General features: G+C 42.7%; 1 protein-coding gene across 2 annotated transcripts in view; it reads left to right on the forward strand.

The window, feature by feature from the left end:
• Positions 1-16624, forward strand: part of LOC131237348 (uncharacterized) — a 118346-nt gene that overhangs the window by 8821 nt on the left and 92901 nt on the right. For both annotated transcript variants that reach the window (XM_058235057.1, XM_058235058.1), the window contains exon 5: positions 16283-16391. In XM_058235057.1, the coding sequence (XP_058091040.1) occupies positions 16283-16391 (109 nt within the window). The remainder of the gene's footprint in view (positions 1-16282; positions 16392-16624) is intronic.

Consider the following 16624-nt stretch of genomic DNA (forward strand, 5'->3'; position numbering starts at 1 on the left):
AGCTTCATCCATCTCGAAAAGCATATGAGATTTAAGATATACTCCCTTTTGGTATTATAGAAGATATTAGTGTTACTAACGAATAACTTCAAATAGTACACGTTTAGACCTTCTTGCCCGAACATTAAACCCATCGAAGAGACCTTCCTCTCTAGCCTCGATGAGGATTTTGCTTGAAGCTTCCGCAATAATCACAAATAGAAAGGGGGAGAGAGGATCTCCTTGCCAAATTCCTCTAGAGCCCTCAAAATACCATTTCGAAGACCCGTTAATGAGAATGGAATATCTAGCGGAAGAGATTCCCACACGGTGTCTCGTATCCGTTATGATACGGGTGTATCGGTCGATACGTATCGGTAACGGTTGCTTTTTAAGGTCTGTTTTTTCACATTTTTTGAAACTTCTTTCTTCCAAACTCTTCCTAAATCATTCTATTGCTATTTTCGACCACTCTTAGCTTGATATTACAAATAAAAACAACTTATATTAAGGATTTTCTTGATTCGAAGCTCTGTGGGCCATTTTCCAGCTCAAAAATAGGTATTTATACTTTTGATTCAATGTTTCGCTGTTTTAATGGTAGAATATGATGTGTTAATCATAATAAAAGATATTAATGTCCATTTTCCAGATTGTTGTTATCATTTTATATTTTTTTATAATTTTTTTCTATTTACGCAATATTTTTGATCTTTTTTTTTTTTTAAATTCGAAAATTTGTTTTTTATTGAATGTTTTGATGTTTTGATGGTAGAATATGATGTGTTAATCATAGTAGAACATATCAATGTTCATTTTACAGATTGTTATTGTCATTTTATATTTTTTTATGAATTATGAAAAATAATTGCAAACACCTACACATGTAAGATATTTTCATATTACGTTCATTCTAATATATCTATCATTGATAGTAGATAGTTAGAACATTAAATATACGAGTTTTGTAGTCAAATCCAGGTTGTCTGGTTCATAAATTCATCAGACAGTCCGATACAACTTCTCACCAAAGAAAGGACCATTACACCACCATAAACATGTTCTAATTTATAAATGAATGCATATTTGGAATGCTTAGAATATTCCGGATTTAATTCATATTTTTTCATAATTTTTTGGCAAATTTTTTTTTTTTTTTTGGCATCGTTACGAGCCGTTACGCCTCCGTATCCGTATCGGTATCGGAGGACACTGTTACGCCAAACCGATACCGATACGGGATACCTTGTTCCCACATGCACCTTCACTTGATTTTGAAACCCATCTTGTAAAGCTTGTAATCGAGAAAATCTGAATCCATATTTTCATAGGCTCTCTCAAAATAAATTGTGTAGATGATCCCAGGTTATGATCTCTATTCCTTTGATCTATACATACATGAGCAAAAAGGGCCCCATCGAGAATATGCCAACCTCTTAACAAATGCTCATTGAGAAAATGAAGTAACGATGGCTAGAAGCTTCCAACCTCTTGACAAATGCTCCTCGAGAAAATGAAGTAACGATGGCTAGAACCTTTCTTAGCCTAGAAGCCAAGACCTTTGCTAGAGTTTTTTGTATGGACTGTTGATTAGACTGATCGGCTTGAAACTCGACACCACCTTAGCTTTTTCGTAGGGATTGGAGTAATGAATGAAGTGGCGACATCTGCAGTAAACCTTTCACTGTTATAGAATTCTCTAACGAAACCCACCACTTCCCCTTTCATCTGGCCATATCCTTAGTTAACCTTTCACTGCCATAGAATTCTCTAGTGAAACCCATCACTTCCCATTTCACCATGTCCCAGAAGGACCAGCATTTATCATGAATCCATAAGAATCTGGGGCCTCTTCCGCCTCAATTTGCTGAATCGTTGCCTTTTGTTGTTCGAAAGCTCTTAACTTATTTGGCGCTTCTTCAGAGATACAACTAAACTCTGTATTATCCAGCTTTGGCTGAATTGTTGAAACTTTAGAGAACAATCTTTTATTGAATCCCACAATCTCTAAGCAAATCGACTGTTGGTCGTCTGTTTCGAACCCGTTGAAGGGTAGAATTTGGATCTGGATAACTCTGTGCCTCATGTTTGCCATATGGTGAAAATCTGGTGTTTCTATAACCTTCTTTTAACTAAACGGCCAAGGATCTTTGTTTCCATACCGTTTTCTCTTCGTAAGCCTTTCTCTTGAATTCCTCTTGAAGATGCAGCTTTTAATAGATTTACATCAGATGCATTACTAGATGCCTTTTAATAGATTTCAGCTGACAACCCTAGTATCGATACCTCAACCCTCCGAAGATTTGTTCCATGCCTTGATTTTTAGACATTTAAGCTTCAATCAGATCCTTTTGCCCACACTTAAAAAAAAGAAGAAAAAGTAATGGTAATTTTGTTACAAGAAGCACTAAGATGGTGCAAAAGCTACAACCCAAAGGAAGCAAAATTACAATCTTTCAAAACATTCATACAAGTGACCCATTCCACAACATATAGCTTCACCCTACTATATACTTGCTCTGTCACTTTGTTCTCATTCTAAAAGCACCTTCCATTCATTTCCTTGCAAATCCCTCAAAGGCAGTAGGCTTAACCTCCAAACTACCCTTCTTGCTTCCCGAGCTCCACTCCATGCCAAGCCATAAAGAAATTCCCTACTGAGATCGACATCGACCAAGACATTGAAGCACCTAAAAAATAATCATATCACACTTGTCTTGTGAATGAGCAATGCATAAAAAGATGATTGACTGATTTAACACCCGCTATGCACATGATACAAACATTAAGAATCATCATTGATTGTTTTTTGTGGTGGTCCACGGTCAAGACCCTTCCCCTTCCGACCTTTTTCTTTTTTTTCAGAGGCAATGAGGGCTTTATTAAAAAACCCCAAACAAAGCGGGAAAGAATACAAAAAACAACAAAAGAAAAGGAAAACTAAAGGCCCAAAAGTGCTACAATGGCAAAGGATCCAAATCCTTCAAACCTGAGGCTCACTCCTTAACCCAAATGAAAGCTTTTTGAAAGGATTGATCCATTTATTTCGATTTGATCTCAAAGCACCTCCTGTTTCTCTCCCCCAAAATGGCTCACATGGTAGCCATGGTTGCCATTTGCCACACCGCCTTACCTTCTCTTCCCATGCCTCCATCATCCCAAGAGGCTAAAAAGGAAGGAATAGAGGCTGCCAAAACCCAACAAACGTTAAGAGTTGATAAGAAAGTCTCCCAAATTTTCTTGGCAAAGGAGTAATGGATAAAAAGATGATCCATCATCGACTTAGCTTCACACATACACAAGACAAATATTTGGAAGCACCATGCCTCTTTTGTGAAGATTATCGACGATTATTGACGATGAGAACTGATGCAGGACAATTAACCGCTTGCTTTGAAAGCTCGAATTGATAGAGCATGGCGAATTAATTCCTTTAATCTCATAGCCCAGGCCCCAAATCCATGGGTTAGGTCCTCGGCCGAACCCTCCTCGCAGGCCCCAAATGCATGAGTTCCTCTCCTTCGTGGGCCCAAATCCATGGGTTTTGCCTCACACGAGCCACCTGTCTCACACGACCCCCAAATCCATGGGTTCTGTGCACCGCCCACCCCGAGTGTGCCCCTGCATCCCACAGACCACCCCACTCGAGCTCGGTGTGAAAATGCCCCCGCATTAAGAACCTTATTCCTACCAACCAACCACACAAAAGCAGTCATACTTTTAAAATCGCTAGTTATAAGTAGCGGGTGAAGGGGATGCGGATGGCTTCTATAGAAAGATCGAACCGAGAAGCAACTCGATTCGTTGTTCCTCCAAATCATTGAATCCCCTTTCGATTTTGCTGTCACCACAAAATTTAGCCTATCCAAGAGACTTATGAGCATCATCACCACTTCCTCATTGTTAAGACCCTTACTGCATAGGGGAGCCCACACCACTCCTCTCTCGGACTTGGAGAAACGATTAGCTATGGAAACATTCTTATCTGGGGCCAAAGCTGCCAAGTTCGGGCAAGCATCTTTAAGCATGTAATCCCCCAATAAGAGATATTCTCAAAGCCAAATACGAGAGCCATCACCCACTGAATAAGAGACTTCTTCCTTAAACTTTGGGGCAATCGAGAACACAACTCTCAATCCACCACCCCCTCGGAATTGTGCTATATTTATTGGATAAAACATCTTTCCACATGCTATGATCCTCCATAGCAAACCACCATAACCACTTCCCCAATGATGCATTGTTCATGATGTCCGGCACGCTCAAACTAGCTCCCCCATTTGTTAGCAGCTTACAAACATCCTCCCACCTTAGAAGATGAAATTTCTTCTTAGGGTCTTTCCCATTCCATATGAAATTGTGTCTTAACTTCTCCAACTTGTCCAGAACCGACTTTGGACATTTGAACAAGGACATAAAGTAGATAAGCACGTTAGAAAAAGCTGCTTTGATCAACGTCAAGCGACCCCCTAAGGACATGTGTCTACTCTTCCATGACGAGAGTTTTCTTTCTATTCTCTCAATCACAAGGTCTCATAGATGCCTAGCCAGCTTACCAATACACAAATGTAATTCGAGATACGTGGAAGGGAAACTTCTCGACCCACACCCAAAAATCTCTGCACGCCTTTTAACCTCCTCCCTGGACATGTGCACACCAAGCAACTCACACTTCAGATAATTCACTTTTATATCCGACACTATTTCAAAACAAGCAATAATTTTCCACAGATTATCAATGACCTCGTTTGCTTCACAAAAGAGGATAATGTCATTTGCGAACTAAAGGTGAGTAATAGTGATGTATGACAATTAATCACTTGCTCTAAAAGCTCGAACTTATAGAGCATGGTGAATAAATCCCTTTATCTCATAGCCCATGCCCCACATCCCACGAGTTAGGACCTCGGCCGAACCCCTCTCGTGGGCCCCACTTCACATGGGTTCCACTTCACACGAGCCACCCGCTTCACACAGGTGGGGCCCGCCTCACACGAGCCACCTGCCTCACACAGGCCGCCCATCCCGAGTGTGCCCCTGCATCCCACATGCAACCCCACTTGAGCCCGGTGTGAAAATGCCCTTGCATTAAATAGAAGGACCTAGACTTCTTTCTTGAATCCTTTAATTAAGCCCGAATCCTGCCCTTTTTGGAGCATTTTGCCGAGAGGCTCTACAACCACCAAAAAGAGAGGGAAATAAATAAGGGGTCCCTTGATGAAGACCTTTAGATGCCTTAAAGTAGCCCTTTGGAGAGCTGTTCACCAAAATCGAGAAAGAGGTTGAACCCATGCATTTTAACATCCATCTCCCTCCATAAATGACTAAAGGTGAGCCGCCCCAACTTACAGACCACTCCTGGTTTACCTTCTTTGTATTTTGAATCTATGCACTTGTGCGTAAGCAAAGCACAATCAAGAATTTGATGGCTGCCAACAAATGCATTTTGCGAAATAATGAACGGGAGGACCACTCCTGGTTTACCTTCTTTGTATTTTGAATCTATGCACTTGTGCGTAAGCAAAGCACAATCAAGAATTTGATGGCTGCCAACAAATGCATTTTGCGAAATAATGAACGGGAGGACCTATTGAAATATGGTGGCGAGAATATTGGCAAGTATTTTGTAAGGGCTTCCCAAGAGACTTGTAGGGCTAAAGTCCATAAACTTTTCAACACCTTCATTTTGGGAATTATTGCAATGAAAGAAGCTCCTGACTCTTTTGACAAAGTGTCCCGCTATTAAAGAATTCGTACACAAAAGCCATAACATCGCTTTTTACCTCCTCCCAAAAAACTTGAAAAAATGCAAAGGGAAACCCTTTAGGACCCAAAGCCTTATCTCTCCCAAGAGAATCCACTGTCGCTTTCACTTCCTCTTCAGTTATCGATTTCTCAAGATCAGAAGCATGAGACTCCGTTAACTAGGCAAACTCTAGATGCTCGAGCCGAGGACTATTCCAACTTTCCCCAATCAACATTTGCTTATAAAAATTGACTATAGCGCTACAAACTCGATTCTTATCACCCACCTAAATACCATCCACTAACAGGTTGTGGAAGAATTTATTGTTCTTATCTCCTTCTTTGAGCCATAACGCTCGAGATCTTTACTCCATTTAATCTCCTCTTTCTTGATCCTTTTCCCATATTGAAGAGTTAAATCTGACCATCTCTCTCTTCCTCCGATATGAAGCCACCTTCCTCTTTAAGGTCCATCTTGCATTTCTGATAGAATCATATATGTTTCCTCCTCCCTATTGCGCAACATCTCTTTTTTCTAGGCATTGAGTTTGCCTTTAAGCATCTTAAGCTTCTGAAATAAAACAAAACCCACAAAGTCCACGACTCGAAAAGAGGCCCACCAATCTTTGGCTTGCTTACAGAAGCCCTCAATCCTCAACCAGGACAACTCGAACCAAAAGGGCCTTGTGATGTAGGATGATGGAAACCATCTTAGGATGCAAGATGAGAGAAGAATTACACATTAATTTCAGCAATCAACATGTAAAATCAAGCATATCCTCGTAATAGATTCGGAAATTCAGATTTATAACATGAAGACCTTATGTTTTCATATACGCAGTGCACGAAAATATAAAATAGTTCAAGAGTGGCCCACTTGGAAGTAGGGACTTCTAATCTAGTGTTGGTAGTGTAACAACCACATGGATATATAATGATGTAAGCAAAATTCTAGCTTGGGGAAAGTTTCAAAAAAAAAAAATCAGATTTTTATCAGGGTTTTGGATTCATGGATGGAAATTTAGGAATGTGATTTTTAGGGATTTAAAGCATCTAGGGTTTAAAAGGTTGTAATGGAAGGGAAAAGAGGAAGATAAGAGAAGATGAAGAATACCTTTCGAAGAATAGAAAGAGGAAGGATGTACCTTGGGGAATCTGCTACCAAACAAGCTTCTACCATTCCACAATTTTATTAGAATGGAGGGTTTCTCACAAACTCTAAAACACAAGGATGAAAATTCCTTCACATAAGAGAGCTTCTCTCTTTTTTCTTTCGTCTCAATAACACTGCTAGGGTTGGAACTCTACTTCCTGTGCTTTTATAATTAAAAATTCAGAATTAAAAGTTCAGAATAATTACAACTATGCCACTCACTTAAGTGAAGTGGTCCATCATCCAAAATAAGAAAACTAAACCATTTATTATTAATCTCAACCATCAAATAAATTTTAAACATAACAAAAACATAAAGAAAGTAAGATCAGAGTCCAAGGGGTAAATTTAAAAGATCCGATGGCCGATGTCTTGATCGACGAGATCCAATGGTCGGATCGACACGAAATAGAAATTCTTTGACTAAAATGGTCTCATAAGCAGCCCACATGCGTCATCCCAGAGTGGGGTCTTCCTGATGCACGTCTAATGCATGTGGGGTATGCAAAATGGCCCGACGGGCCCCATCTGGAACTCGTCGCCCATCCACAAAGAAAGCTGCGCTGATGTGGGTGGTCGTGTCCATCTTTGGTATACTCGAGTATGTCCTCTGATGTTTCCATCACCTTGGACCCAAGTTCTCTTCATCAGCATATAACAACATATGCCTATGATCAGAAACCTGTCTCGGAAGACCCGCTTGTTTTGCGTAAGGAAAACATTTGACCCATTCAACTGAGACCAGAAATCTGTCTATTTAGGACATGACATCTCAAGGTTCGCCTAATCATTAGACCAGGTATAAAGTGCTCCCTTCATTGACAGATCATCGCTTCATTGTTCTGAACCCAACTTGAGAAGGCCCTCATACTTGACGATATCTTATTATTATTCAATCTCTCATAGGAGTACCTTGTGACATTAAAGTCCCCTCCAACGCAATAGGTGTGTTACCACCTTGCTTGAGCTATGTCTAACTCATCCCACGGAATTGGTCTTTGGGAAGCTATACAGGGATCATGGACCGAAGTGAAAACCCACAGAAAACTAGAAGCATCATCTTTGAGCAACACGAAGACAGAATAGATTCCTACCTAGAAGTCGACTTTGATAAACTTTAGATTGGACCAAGCGAGGATAATACCCCTTGATGTGCCAATAACATCCAACACCACCCAAGCCTTCAACTTACACCCCCATACTGAGTTAATCACCCTAGTATCAATCGACTGCAACTTTGTTTCCTACACTGCGATCACCCGTGGCTTCATCTTTCTGCACATCTCGAATATGATCCCTCTTGTTCTTGTACCCTACTACCCCTCTAACATTACATGAGAGAATCTTCATTGATAACCCTTCCTTTTCCCATAAGCCCAATTTGTTGTAGAAACCCTGCTGTTCAAGTCATAATTAATGGATGAGCCGAGGCTACACAACTCTCGCCAGCCTCTGGGAGATCTTATAGGTTTCGGCCTTGACTAAAATTGTAGAACAAATTTTCCCCTTGCCGCAACAAATTGCATAAAAGCTCTAACGTCTTCATCAAAGTCCCCACAGAAGAACCCTACCATTCTTCCCACCCGTCCAAGAGCATCTTTCATCCATTTCCTATACCAAATTGGGGGCTGACACTCACTTGCCTGCTTCCTTTGAATAGCCAATTGAGTTTGCACTTGACCTTGCAAAACTCTAGAATCTTCCTCACTATCTTGTCTGACCATGACCATGGAATTAACAGGATTGGAGGACGGAAGCAAGTACATTAAGCAACTTGTCATCTGCGTGGAGAACCCCTGTTGCGACCTACTTCTCCCTGCTTCTCTGTGATAGACCAAGCAAGGGGCAGGAAGCCCTTGGATTTGAGACCCCCTTCTTGACTTTCAAAAGGAAAAACACCTACTTGAGAGGAAAGCTTCATCGTTGATGTCTGAATGAGCAAGGCCATCAGCACTCTGAAGTGAAAAACCCACCCAGCTGTCCCTTTGAACAATATCAGAAGCGAACGTACCCCTTGAATGTACCAAAGAGTCGGGCTTTGAAAAGTAGGTAAGTGGTTTTGTACCACGTGCCTGAGGAGATGAGCGTGTGAGGATAAGAACCCATCGTAAGTGAGACTGGCACGATTGCCAAAGATGGGAGCCTTGGACCGTTCATCTGAACAATCCCTTCCTTGCCCTGACACGTGTTAGCTTCTCTCGAGGGTCCACCTACTCTCGCCTCTGACTTTGGCTTGGAACCACCTCTGGAAGAGAAGGGAGCTTTAGATGGAGCTTCCGAGGGACTTATCTTTTCGAACCAGAGGCTTGACTCTCCCTGAGCCTCAATACATACTGAAAAAGCTGCCTCGGATTCTGCTTCATCGCTAGGTGTCGAGTCTTCATTCCCTACGACTGAGTTGGCATTGCCAACTGTCGACCTTTTGTCGTTGCTTTCTTCCTTGCCACTTAAATGCAGTAGGTCACCTTTGCACGTGTCGAACGTAGATGGTGCCACTGGAGCCTATATGTCCTCACCTCTTTCTTCCTCAAGCCATGTGTTTGATGGGGAATCGTTTCCGTCGATGCCCGAGAATGCCCTCCCAGCATGTGCTTCTCCCTCTATAGACGAGTCATATGTGCGAAGGGAGGAGAGAACTCCTAGCCTCATCCCCACCGTCCACACCCCACCTTCACCATACGCCATTAAAGAAAACTCCTCGTAACATCTTACCCCTTGCGCCCCAATAGAAAGAGAACACGTATTCGATTGCCTATATGATATCCCACGAGAGTTGGGAAGTGGTACTCCTTCACCCCCTTGGACTAACCTTTGAACTTGCTTTAGTCTCCTTATCGACGATAAGGACCTCGCCCAAGTAAGAGCCCAACTGCCTAATCACTTTCGAGAACCAAAGTTCCAGGGGCACTCCCCACAGAAGAAACCAGTCATCTTGTTCCCAAACTTGGAGATCTCTGACCATTTTTTGCAGTCCACCACTGGGCCACTATAGGAGCTTAATAGGTGGCCAATGTCCACCCCCATCTTAACTGCTACACAAATCTCATATTCCCCTAACGGACATAGAGAGAACTCCCCATCATACAGACCGCAAGAATCTTTCACCCATTTTTTTTAATCTCCTCTAGAACTGGTTCATCTTTGGTATACACCACCATTGACAACTGGAGCAGCTTTCTGGAGTCCACTCGCGGAGCCACATAGATAGATGGGCTCTATTCTTTGGGGAATCAGGGTCCCCCCACCTTGCGAGCAAACCTTCTATTGATCTCGTCCGAGCCATACATGGCATGCTGGACATATTTTACAGCCTTTGAAGCTTCTACCATGGAGGGCGTCATTCGCACCCTCTCAGCTTGGTCGTCCATCACTGTGCGAACAAATGCAAAACCCTTTGGGCTTGAGGTCTTCTTATCTCTTGGAATAATAACTTCCTCAACATCTCCAGCTATGTCGAAAACCTCGAAAAATGAGTAATGGTCCCACTCTGGTGGGAAGGATCCCACAAAAAAGCGTCAAAAGTTCCATGAGAGGAGCACCCAAACGACCCCCTCACCTGGACTTCCACTCCACTCCTCTTCAACCCTCCCCTTCCTCTAGGGTTTTAGGGTTTTTGGGGTCAACATCTTCCATTTCATCTTTCCCTTTCAACTCAACTAACTTCCCTTCTGATGTCTTCCTAAATCCTCTTCGGAGACCTTACTTGCTTTTCCCCCTTTCTACCATTCAAAAAAACCTTTCTTTCTGCAGCTTTAGAGGTGTGTGCAGCCTTTGGCTCCTCCAGGTAGTAAAACTTCTCCTTGATCTCCACTGCTCTCCACCTTGAATGATCCCCTAGTCTCCTTCGCTTTTTAATTTCCAAGAAAACGCTGATGATGACAATCTTTGATTGTTGTTTCCTTCTCAAGCTGGGAATCTCTTGGATGGTTTCTCCTCAAGACGAACATGCTTTCGCCTAATAGTCGTGGATGGTTTCTCTTCTCAAGTGGAAGCATTGAATTATTGTTTATATTTCATCTCTTTGGGCTTCCATTCTCATTATAGAATTCCTAGTAGGCTTCTTCAGAGTGATATTCGTTCCCCTTCCAACTAACCACCTAAGTCGTAACCTTCCGAGGGGTGTGGGGGCATCGTAGAACCACACGTGCCGTGCATGGCCATACACACCATTCATCTGTGAAGCTCAAAGCATATAGTAGGGGTGGACTGAAAAATGCCCCAACTTATCTTCCCTCGAAACCATCCTATCCGGATCCCCTCTCACCGGGCAATATAATTGGGTACGGTCCAAGGGCGAAACATACTCCACCTCTTCGTCGAGAAGGTACCTATGGCTGGGAGATGCCCAAACGGCTGCATCTCCACATATCGAGAAGCAACTAACCACCACAATGCCACGCTTTGAGGATAAGCGGACTATGCTTGGAAACACGGTCTGCAAGGTGTCTCCCTGATTCATACATCCTCCCATAAGCTGATTTTCTCCCCCTTACCAAGAGAGACTAGTTTCTCCCGCTCATTAGATGAGTCGATAGAGAGAGTGTTGTGTGTTACTCATCTATGGTTTAATCCCCGATGGTGTTACCTTTCGAAACCCAAAAACACAAAAAGAAAAAGAAAAGAAAGAAAGAAACCAATGACCTTAACAAACTTAAGCCTTTACAGAAGTGATTCCTTTCCAAATTGTAGATGCTCTATAAAAAGACGAGTTTTTGGTCCACCATCTCCCATCTTGGCATCCATATTTGTTGGCAATAGTCTTTCTCCATTTGGCACCCTCTTTTGACCCAAATCTCCAGAAGGCAGTAGTCTTTCTCCACAAGGCACCCTCATTCAACCCAAATCTCCATAGCCACTCACTTAACAAAGCAAGGTTCATAGTTTCCAAGTCTTTGATGCTTGCTCCTCCCTCTTTGTAAGACTTGCACACCTCACCCTAACCCACCGGGTGAAATTTCTTCCTCTTTTGAATCCTACCACAAGAGGTCACGCCTTAGCCTCTCTAGCTTTACCAAGATAGACTTTGAGCATCTTAATAAGGACATGAAGTGTAGGGGCAATGCTAGTTTTATTGGAGTGGTTCGACCTCCAGAGACGAGTATTGACTCTTCCACTGAGATAGCCGTCTTTCGTATTTTTCCTCCACTTAAACCCACAAGTGTTTGGCTAGCTTCCCAATGTAAAGGGCCAATCCAAGGTAGGTGCATGGGAAAGAACCCACCACACAACCGAAGATCCCTCGCCAATTGCCTGACCTTTCCCATAGACATTCGAACTCCCATCATCTCACTCTTGGTGATGTTGATTTTCAACCCCAACATCATTTCAAAGCATCTGGTAATCATTCTCAACACTATGATTACATCGGCCTTGCATAATAGGATCGTGTCATCGACAAATTGAAGATGGGACATTGGAGACTTTGACCCTCCCACCTTGAACCCATGGCGAAGTCCAACCTCCTAAGCCATTCTCAACATTCTTCCCAAAGCTTCTGCTACCACCACACAAAGAAAGAGGGAAAGCGGATTACCTTTTCTTATGCCTCTCGAACTTTTAAATAAGCCTTTTGAGGGAGCCATAGAGCATCCTTTTGCCTGCACTTCCCACCATCTGGGCAAATTCCGCTAGTCTTTTACTTTCTCAGAAAAATCTTCTTCTTGAAGCCACTCGAGCTCGAATTTAAAAGGGATTAGACCCAACTATCCATCTTAGAGGAAAGAAGAGTTGGGTAGTGATTAGAAACCAATTTAGGCACCACTCGCTGTAAGACCTCCAGATGTCCTTCCAAATTTTAGAGATCAAGAATTGATCTAGTAGAGACATAATTGTGACTTCCTAATGAATAGACCGTGTATATACTGCCCCTTCTATTGGGATATCTAACAAAGCATGGCATTGAATCTAGTCCGAGAAATGGTGCATGCATGGAGTGAAGCCTCTTCGACCACTTCTCTCGTACGAGAATTGGATAACATCAAATTATCCCCTCCAATAAACCAAGGAGGGGACCACTTGTCAGCGAAGAGGTCTGATTCTTTCCAATCTTCCGCCCCAAGCTCAAATCTTTCGGACTATACACTGCTGTAAGTAACCAGGAAACCCCTTTAGACAAATCTCTAAGCACACTAAAACCCAAAATCTACTGACCGTTTATCTTGTTTCGATAGCATTGTAGGATCCCATAATACGACGACTCCGATTGAGGCTCATTCTACATCCACTGCAACCCAAACACCTTGACGACTACCCTGGATGGCTCAAAGAAGTAATCTTTTGAATCTTAGTTTCTTGGGGGGCAACAATCTACACTTTCTATCTTTTGATGATGCCTTTGACATGAGCTTGTTTAATGGGGTAGCCTAACCCCTGACATACTAAGATAGGATTAACATAGGGACATGGACATCGACCTGTTCCCTTTCCAATCCTTGCCACATGTGGAACTAGCTATATCGACTAGACTCTTGTGGCTTTGATCATAGCTGATTGATGAATATTCAACCTAGATTCAACAACTCTCTTATCATGGGTCTTCTTTGCTCCTGTGGGTGAATAGGACCACTTAAAATTTTGCCAAATCCAATTGCCTAATTATATCAATTTACCAATTAAACTCATTAAGGCAATTAACCCTAAGGCTTCCAAGCCAATAGTGAGTCCAATCACATAGACTACAATAGATATGCCAATTCAAGCGACTAGTTTATAAGAGATAGTGAGCTTGTGTGTGCTTTACAAGGTAGTTGCCTAACATACAATCCAATTCAAGCATGCATATGATTTAACTAATCAACACATAAGCAAGAATAGAATTGCAAACATCAATCCCAAACACAAGCATATATAGTAGTTTAGTTTCCCTAATCCACTCTCGGCGGGCACAGTCTCCTCGAGTGTATCGATATTTATTATCAGAAGTTTTCAACAGGTTCACGTCTAACCTTTACAGCCCTACACAAGGTTCTATCAAGCGTACACTCCCGCCGGAGGCTCCCACAAGAGACTTAGTTGGTTTTCTATTGGCTAACCAACAACCTCGATCCCAGTCTAAGGACGTACGTTTACTCTCGCTGGAGGCTCCCACTGAGACTAACACGTACGCACCCGTGTCCGTTGAATTCGGCCCTACACGAGCATAGGTCCTACACAAGAACCTATCGAGTTTGGGTTGTAAACTCTTACCCTCAATCCTATACAAGGAAAGAGAGCATGGACTCACTAATTGACAACTCCCTTGTCAGACTGAGCCCCGGTGATGCGCCTTCTTGGGTTTCTTCTTCAAAACTCTCTCGTGCTTGAATCCGCTCCCTTTTTGCTCCCCCAATGCTTCAAATCCTATGGTCGTTCGCCTTGCATATGTTGTGCCAATGAGGTGATTAAGGCAAGGGAGGTTGGGTGAAATCTCCTACACACATGGGAATGTTGTAATTCCTAGGGGATTCACCTATGTGTCTTCTAGAGAGTTTAGACAAGGATTTAACTCTAGGCATGGTGTCTAATTTCTAGAAAGGTGAGAGTTCATCCACATCTTCGAATAGGAGTATGAAATGCTCATTAGAGTGAAGAATCACAAGAAGATTGACATGAAACTCTTTGGATTGAGGTCTAGGATGTGTGGTATGAGTGAGAAAACACTTAGCCTCTATTTGCACCAAAAACGCATTTAAAAGCCCACATACCAAATGCCCTATATATGGAAACCAAGTTCCAACAATAAAAAAGGGCAGAAATCGGCCGGTTCGATTGATCAATCCGAGCCTTGATCGATTGGGCGATGCACCGATTGATTGCTATAATTTCAGCATTTTAGTGAATTTGTTGCTAGACGATTTGGGCCGTGTTCGATGCTCGAGCCCGATCGATCGAGATCGATCCATGGCACCTGAGTCTGTTGTTTTTGGGCAATTTGATTAAATAACAATTCGAGACCTCTATAGCATATCCAAACATGTTCAAATGGGGCTTCTAAGGCTAATGGATACCTATTAAGCAATGATCATTTAGAGGTACAAGGTTGTTTTGGGTCAAGGTTAGGGTTACCAAGGCACCTCATATATCCGTTCTTCACTTCTTTGATGCTCCATTCTTCATGTGTCTTCGGTCTTCAGCTTCCAAAGGCTCAACCGACTCCCTAACACACATACACACTTGATTGATAAACATGGTGCACAATTAAGTGCACTAACATATATTACTTTCAAGTAATTACCATGTCTTTTGGGCCATCTGTGGCTTCTACATTCATAGAGTATGGCGAATTAATCCCTTTATCTCATATCCCAGGCCCCACATCTCATGGGTTAGGACCTCGGCCGAACCCCCCTCGTGGGCCCCAAATCACATGGGTACTGCCTCACGTGGGTTGCCCACCTCGAGTGTGTCCCTGTATCCCACAGGCTACCCCACTTGAGCCCGGTGTGAAATGCGCATAAACACCCCTCGGTGAGGAGTCACGAACACGAGACCTCCCCCGTGGGCCCTGCCCACCCCGAGTGTGCCCCTGCATCCCACAGGCGACCCCACTCGAGCCTGGTGTGAAAATGCCCCTGCATTAATCACCCCCAGTGAGGAGTCTCGAAGACGAGACCTCCCGCTCTGATACCAATTTAATGCAGGACAATTAACCACTTACTCTAAAAGCTCGAACTGTTAGAGTATGGCGAATTAATCCCTTTATCTCATAGCCCAGGCCCCATATCTCATGGGTTAGAACCTCGGCTGAACCCCCCATCGCGGGCCCCAAATCACATCGGTGCCGCCTCACACGGGTTGCCCACCCCGAGTGTGTCCCCGCATCCCACAGGCTACCCCACTCTGGCCCGGTTTGAAACGCGCATTAATCACCCTTGGTGAGGAGTCTTGAACACGAGACCTCCCCCGTGGGCCCTGTCCACCCCGAGTGTGCCCCTGCATCCCACAGGCAACCCCACTCGAGCCCGGTGTGAAAATGCCCCTACATTATGGTTGCTTGTTGTTGACTTTCGGAGTTGCTCATGGGACAAGTTGAGTTTCTCTTACATGTTTCATTGTAGTGTATTCGTATATTTTTGTTCAAATGATTTGTTAAAGCAACCTTCTGAACATTTATGTGAACCTACCGCGTGTTCTAATATTTTCTTGATTTGTATGACATAGCCTGTAGATTTGGACACATTTGAATGCTTGACATGTGTCATTTTCATTTCATCTTGATGTATTGATATTTATTAATAACAAGATACTCTTTAGGATCCATGCTAATGATATGGATTGTTTTGCTGTAGACTTCCTTGTAGACTGGGACATGTTTGGATGCTTGGCAAGTGATTTTCATATCATCTTGATGTATCTTTGTCAATAACAAGTTCTTGTTTAGTGGATGCATGCTAGTGATAGTAATTTAACATCTCTTTATTTGGTTAGGGTTCTAGTGGGAACTGGACGGGCATGCTTTGAAACATTGAGGCCTTTGGCTTACAGCCTTCTTGCAGAGATTGTTTATCATGTTCGAGGGGAACTTTCTCTCTCACAGGTTTTTATTCCTTTCATTTTGAGGAGTTGGTTGCTTTACATTTTCCACTTTTTGCTTTTGCATTGTTTGAATTAATATTTCTTTTTCTTTTTTATGCTATTTAGAGTGATTTTAAATTTGTGTTATGGGATATGGATACGTTGTATATTCATGCAGGTTTTTACTATAAAAACGTTAATTGGTCATTTAACAGTAGAAGGTTTCTGTTATTCAAAGTAGAATTGCTTGTATGC

This window comes from Magnolia sinica, chromosome 2 (assembly GCF_029962835.1).
Source record: "Magnolia sinica isolate HGM2019 chromosome 2, MsV1, whole genome shotgun sequence".
NCBI classification, from domain to species: Eukaryota; Viridiplantae; Streptophyta; class Magnoliopsida; order Magnoliales; family Magnoliaceae; genus Magnolia; species Magnolia sinica.